Consider the following 7,149-nt stretch of genomic DNA (forward strand, 5'->3'; position numbering starts at 1 on the left):
GATTCCATGTGTAGAAAGCAGTGTTTCCATGGCCTGCAGGAAAAGCTTTCCCTGATCGTTCTCCATCACAAAGAGACCGACCCAGGTCCATCCAAAGTGCTTAAGCAGGCTGATAATTCCCAGATATTGGTGGTCTTCAGCTGGGACCATCCGGTAAAAGGGAGGAAGGGCCAGCATCTCCTTGCTTGATGCAAAGGACCCATATGTGAGCTGAAAGCATTCAGAAGATAATTAAGATGAAGGCGAAAATGTACAAAGATATACTTTCTCTATCAGTTACTCTGGGTGTTAGAAACATCTGAATTGGTAAGACATGAAGCAATATCAATTGTTTTACAAAATATTGATAAAGTTCTATTCCCAGGCATTTATTAACAAATGAGGGGCTATGGCATCTAAGTTAATTAGGAATCCATGTGCTGCAAATTTATTGGATGTTAAGGTATTTTATATTTTTCTATTGCATCCTTTATGGTCAGAATCTTACACAATATTTTAGTGCATTTCCATTTCTATTGTACTGTTTTGTTTTCGGATTAATTGTAATAACCTGCCTAGAGAGATTTATCTTATAGTGTAGAAATACATGGATGGATGGATGGATGGATAGGTAGATAGATAGATAGATTAGATAGATAGACAGACAGACAGATAAGGCACTTTGCATAACTCTGATATTCTTATTTGGGGTTTTGATGTAATTGTTCAGGTTGCCACTTTAAAGCTGTTTGTTTTTGAAAGGACATCTTCCTGCCTCCCTCCCTCCTTCCCTTCACTCCCTCTACATTTCAGGTGGTCCAGAAACATCAATTTTGTTTCTTCTGCTTTTCAGACTTCAAAAATCAGGGTCATTACAGGAAGCCAAATGAAATGACACACAGTCGAGGAAAAACTTGGAGATATCCTGCATCAGAATCCTACCTGTGGGATTTTATATGGACTGAGGATTTCTGCCACATGGAGTGAGGTATCGAAGGCTAGTGCCCCAATGACTGCTATTAGCTTCCGTGTGGTGCCACATTCATAGTTGCAGACAAATCGGTGGGATTTGAAGAGGAGATTCATGGTCGTGCGGAAAGTCATCTGAGCATCCCTGTGGCTGTCATGGACCAGGAAACCAAGGGTGACATTTGGTAAGATCTCTGGATTCTGGTTGATCTCCTTGACAGCAAAATCCAAGGACAAGTTATGCTGGTAGAACTTGGTCATCATACTGCAAGTGCAGATAGCCAAGTGTTGTTTTTCTTCTTTCAATAATTGTATATAGAGATTTTTTACAATACTGCTTCATTCTGATCTATGTTCTTTTGATTTGTAACTAATGCCTGCAATATCACATATAACGCCTTTCCTATAAGCCCAACAACGCTTATGATGGTTGGGAGAATTTACACAGGGAACGAAACAGCATACCTACAAGAATTTCTGAAAACATTTGTCCAGAGTTTAAAAAAACTCCACNTTTTCCAATACTGCTTCATTCTGATCTATGTTCTTTTGATTTGTAACTAATGCCTGCAATATCACATATAACTCCTTTCCTATAAGCCCAACAACGCTTATGATGGTTGAGAGAATTTACACAGGGAACAAATCAGCATACCTACAAGAATTTCTGAACACATTTGTCCAGAGTTTAAAAAAACCCCCACCCATTAGAGTTGGCTGGGTTGCCCAATCAAATGGACAAGGAGCATTTCTTCAGATGTGCAAGAAATATACACAGCGTTTGGATTCTGTGCAAGAATGTTTATAAGATATCAGATACATCCAGTTTGGAGAGGGGTGGGGGATCAGGTAGGCAGTTTGCTAGATGCTAGGGAGAATAAGACAAAGGGGAGTAACTCGGCACAATCCAATTTACTTATTAATTATATCTGCATTTTTTCGTATGAAATCAGAGTGTCTTATCCAATCCATCTCTGTTGCTCTCAATCTTATCCCCACAAAAAGAACCCTGTGAGGTACGGTGGGCTTTAAGTCTGTGAGTGGTCCAGAGGCACCCAGTTGGCCCCATGGCCACGAGGGGCCTGGAACCCAGCTTGCCTGAGTGCCAGGGCCATGCCCTTGACCTCTCACCACACTTTCACCTTCAGCCACTACACTGCAAATGAATGTTCAGGACAGGTAAACAACCAGCATATCTACGAGGGTACCCCCAATGGACAGGCCAGCATTAGCATGTGGGACTTTATTCTGAAGCTGTTTTTTACATGGTCAGGCTTTTTTTAGCCAGACAATGGCCAAGCTTTTGCTTATTTTGTCCTGATGCATATTTGTTCTTAGTTCACTTTCTGTTATTCCTCCAAACCCCTTCATGGATCACTGCCTTGTCATGGCTAAGTGGCTTCTGCAGCTCAATGAAGCTATGACGTAGCACCACAAAGAATGAAGCGATTGCATCAAAGCCAAGAGGACAATCAGTTGTGGATGTAACTGGGGGTGAAAGGAGAGGCCGATGCAGTAATGATCTATACTCCATAGGAACCTAGAATGTAAGCTCTAAGAATCAAGGCAAGCTTGATGTGGTCAAACAAGAGATGCCAAGACTGAACATCGACATCTCAGGAATCAGTGAACTTAAATGGACAGGAATGGGTGAATTTATTTCAGATGACCATCAGGTATACCACTGCAGACAAGAATCCCTCAGAAGAAATGGAGTAGCCTTCATAGTCAATGGAGGAGTAGGAAAAGCAGCACTGGGGTACAATCTCCAAAATGGCAGAATGATCTCAGTTCGAATCCAAGGCAAAGCATTCAACTTCACAGCAGTCCAAATCTATGCCCCAACCACTGATGCTGAAGAGGCTGAAGTTGACTGGTTCTATGAAGGCCTACAACACCTAATGGAATTAACGCTATTCTATTCTATTAGCATCATGGGGGATTGGAATGATAAAGTAGGAAGCCAAAAGATAACAGGAATAAAAGGCATGTTGAGCCTTGGAGTACAAAATGAAGCAGGGAACAGGCTGGTAGAAGCTTGTCAAGAGAATACAATGGTCATAGCAAACACTCTTTTCCAACAACCCAAGAGATGATTCTACTCATACTCATACTGAAAAGCAGAGTCTAGATTTTAGTATGGCAACAAAAGAGCATATAGTCAAGGCTATGGTTTTCCCAACTGCAATGAAACCAATGAATATTAAGGCTGTGAAAGTTGGACCATAAGGAAGTCAGAGCACCGAAGAACTGAGACCCTTGAGTTGTGGTGCTGAAGAAGACTCTTCCAAGTCACTTGGACTGCAAGGTGATCAAAGCGGCCAGTCCTAGAGGAGATCAACCCTGACTGCTCTTTAGAAGGCCAGATACTGAGGATGAAACTCAAATACAATGACCAACTAATGAGAAGGAAGGACTCCCTGGAGAAGAGCCTAATGCTGGGAACAATGGACAGCAAAAAAGAAGGGAACTGCAAAGAAAGAGGTGGTTAGATGGAGTCACTGAAGCAGTCGGTGTGAGCTTGAGTGGAATCTAGGGGATGGTGGAGGACAGGAAGTCCTGGTGGAATGTTGTCCATTGGGTCATGATGGTTCAGACACAACTAGCAACAACAAGCAACATTACTCCCAAATCCTCAATTTGAATTTTTTAGAATCATAAATGAATTAATGTATCTGTGGAACAGAATGTCCCAGAGTTATATCTAGGGCATACTATTATATCAGTACTAACTTATCCAACTGTATAATTATACCACTATAAACTTCTCTGACCCTGGTTCTTCATGGAAAGATTCCCCGCAGTTGAAGATAGTGGTCCGGTGGGAACACACAGGAGTGGGCATTCCATCAGGTGTTCTGCTCCAAAGCTGCTGATAAGTGAGTGTACACAATCATCACTTGGATGTGGGGGCATCTTCCATGCTCGTAGCATGCCAGCCTGCAGCGGCAGGTTCTGAACATTCACAAGCAGAAGGGGCACACTTTTCATTAAACCCAGGAAGTCAACAACAGGCAGCAGCCCCTTGTCCTGGGTGGGATTGGCTGAGATCTTCCTGAATTTTACACAATAAAGTATTTTAGATTTTGTGTTTCTGATATAGTGTACATTAGAATATTTGACCTTTCTCATGTTTCTTCTTCAAACAAGAATTCAGAGCCACACAGGGTAGAATATTGGAATCAGACCTGAAGTAGGCAGAGAGAAAGGTTCTGAGAGGGTATGTTTAAGTAATAGTCCTACGGATCTTCCCTTCCTAGAAAGTGGACTGTGGACTATTTCCTATTTGTAAGTGGTTTGCATTTAGCTCAAAATGCAACCACATCCCCTTCTTAAACATTCCCTCTTTTTTAAGGCACTTTCACACCCAGTCTTCATCCAGCCTGAACTTGTCCATGGAAAACAAAGAGGCTCGATTCCTCTATGTACATCTGTTTCCTTTACCAATACATTTGATATGAAAGAAAAATTCGGGTTCAGTGAACAACCAGTTCCATTGGCTGCACTAAGACATATAATTAACCCAACCTGATTTGGGAAGGTAGACAAAAATGAAGCATTCCTTACCTCATCCACAGTGAGAACTCCTGCCAAGGATGCTCCCTGAATGAAAATTCTGGGAAATAGTAATTGACCAGGGAAACCATCCCACCAATAAGGACATCTCCTGGCAGGTACGATTCATGCAGAACAGGAACAGGATCAGACACCAGGCATTTCTTTGTTTCTACTTCACACACCCAATAAAGAAGTAGAAGACATACCAGTAGAACTGGCAGAGCACAGTTCCAAGGGAAGCGTTTCCATCCTGGTGCAAATCTTCCCTCACCCATCTACAGCATCTACTTTGCTATGAACACTCCCTCAACAGGCTGCTGATTTGGCTCAGGTGCTCCTTCAACTAAGACTGCTATGCCCACTGCATAGAGGAAGGCAGTTACAGACTCACGGCTCAGGGAACCAAAAGACTTCAACGATGCTGATGGCTTCTGGCTTACAAGGGTGTGAGATAGAAGTGAGAAGGCCCTTCTGGCCTTTCTGATGACATATGTTGAAAGAATTTCATCACATATTTTATGTTCTTATTCTCATCTTGCTTGTGTTCCATCTTTTGGAATTTGCACTGGGCATTTCTCAGGAGGGGAAGAATAATGCCGGGGTGACATGTGGAATAACAGGAAGATAATTATGTCCTGCCTCTGAAAGTCATTACTAATCACACGTTATTTCCCTGTAATAACAATACGTTTTCTCTTCTCCTTAGTGTCCCAGCAATTCCTTGGCTTGCATGTGGTGATGAAATGTCAGCAACTATTTCTGGGCTGAAGTCATAAGAGGACATGAAGTTAACATGACATCACCAACTTAGATGCTGAAAAGTCGTGTTTAAGGAAGTGAATGAAAGCAAAAGTGAGACTTGTCCAACACTTGAGAAAAGGCTATTTGAAAGGAAATGTGTTAGGCTCCATCTGATGGTGACTACAGGAAACATTGCACACTGGAACTCTCCTTTTAATCCTGATCTCTCTACAGCTATCATCAGCAGCAGAGAAGAAAACTTGAGGAAGAAGTTTCAGAGGTTGAGGGACTAAATTCTCTCGGTATGAGAGAAACAACCTGAGTGCAGCACCAGAGATTTCTAATTTTATTTTTTGTTTCTGGTTTGGGGGAAGAAATCTTGCTCTGGAGAATTTTCTAGTTAGGTATGCTACATTTAAGTTGGAAACACTATCTACAAGAGTTCTAACGATGGACTTAGGAGGAAATTCCACCCCAAATGTCAGAATAAGTATTGTATTGCCCTTATGGGAAATTCTTCCCAGGAACACTCTAGGTCTTTTCCTTCATTTCATTCTTCTAACTTTTAGTTTAACTTTTGAGATATGATAGAGTGGATGTTTTTATGGTTTGTTTATTCCATAAAGTCAAATGATCTATTTAAGATTGTCCAAAGGATACTTTCCCCTTTTTCTGAAAGCTTTGTTCTCACTTTCCCTATCCTGGAGGAGAAAATCCTGATATTCAGCACCCCCAGCAAGCAAAAGTCCAAGAAATGTGTGGGCTCAGCAGAGAATTACGTAGGAAGATAAAATGTACTGAGCATCCAGAACAGAATTACCTTTCCTCTTGCATGTCCATTCTTCTGATTAATCCATTTAGGACAGGTTATTATGAGAGACACACCAACAAAGAAAATAAAGTGGGTATTAACATTTTGTTTTGTTTTCCAGATTTCTTTGATTCTTCAATAAGCCTGCCAACAATTGAGTCTTAAACATTAAGGAAGAATTGCAACGTGCAGAAAGCATGTGAAAATTACATGTGCAGCCTTGATCTGTTTGCTTGGAGAAGCAGAAAAAGACTGGCACCGTGAACTTGTACATGTGCAACTGGTCAGCAAACCCTCAGAGATGCAAAGCAGTTTTCTGCTTTATCTCAGGAAAGGAAAAAAGGAAGGAGGGCTGCCAGGCATGCAGGTAGGCTACCAAAAAGGCAAGGAAGCTCTGGCACACAGGTGGACAAACTGATCTCTCCTGGCAAACATGCTTACAGTTCCACTCCTCTCATCCTGAACTCCAGAGAAAGTTCACCCCACAGCCTCAGAAGCTTCTGTGCATCCTGTGAATGGAGCGGGACAAAGGGTGGGGGTAATTCCACCCCTATTACATCTGGCAGCATTTATCACATCTGCCTCCAGACTATGTAAGAGGGGAGCAGAAGAAATTGTAGCTCTGATGAGGAATGGCAGGAAATGTTGCATCTAGACAAGTCTTGTTCTTGCCTTGAGGAACCCCCACCTCCAAATGGCCCTGATTGAGGCCAGTATCACAGTTCTTTTCATCCTGGATGCAGCAGGTCAGGATTGTACCTTGGCTTCTGAGACCAGGTTTTCAGAAATGGAACTCCAAACAAACTCATTCTTGCCCATGAAAAACCCTGAGAAAGTGGAGAATTTCAAAATTAATAGATAACTGCAGTGCAGGGGGGATGGTTTCTTCACTTTCTCCTTATCAGCTGCTCCTTGCTGTTCATCTCAGGCTTGAAGAGAATAAGGTAACTTTTTGGGGAAAAGATACAGCCTAACAATCCAGCACTGGAGGCTAAGATGGAGAAGATCTCCAAGCCACCATGTATTTCCCTTTTGTGCTAATGTATGTTGGAACAAAGGAGAGCCAAACACTGCAAAACATCAGCATGCTG

The 7,149-nt window shown here is 42.1% G+C and overlaps 1 protein-coding gene across 1 annotated transcript in view; it reads right to left on the minus strand.

Annotated features, from left to right (window-relative positions):
- The window catches only part of LOC123035130 (vomeronasal type-2 receptor 26-like), a gene marked incomplete at its 3' end in the record, with an annotated part of 8,078 nt that extends 7,928 nt beyond the window's left edge, over nucleotides 1-150 (minus strand). The window contains exon 1 of the mRNA XM_044453001.1: nucleotides 20-150. Within this exon, the coding sequence (XP_044308936.1) occupies nucleotides 20-150 (131 nt within the window). The remainder of the gene's footprint in view (nucleotides 1-19) is intronic.
- Between the last annotated feature and the right edge of the window lie 6,999 nt (nucleotides 151-7,149).

Source organism: Varanus komodoensis, unplaced genomic scaffold, assembly GCF_004798865.1.
Source record: "Varanus komodoensis strain SLA01 unplaced genomic scaffold, ASM479886v1 scaffold766, whole genome shotgun sequence".
Classification (NCBI taxonomy): Eukaryota; Metazoa; Chordata; class Lepidosauria; order Squamata; family Varanidae; genus Varanus; species Varanus komodoensis.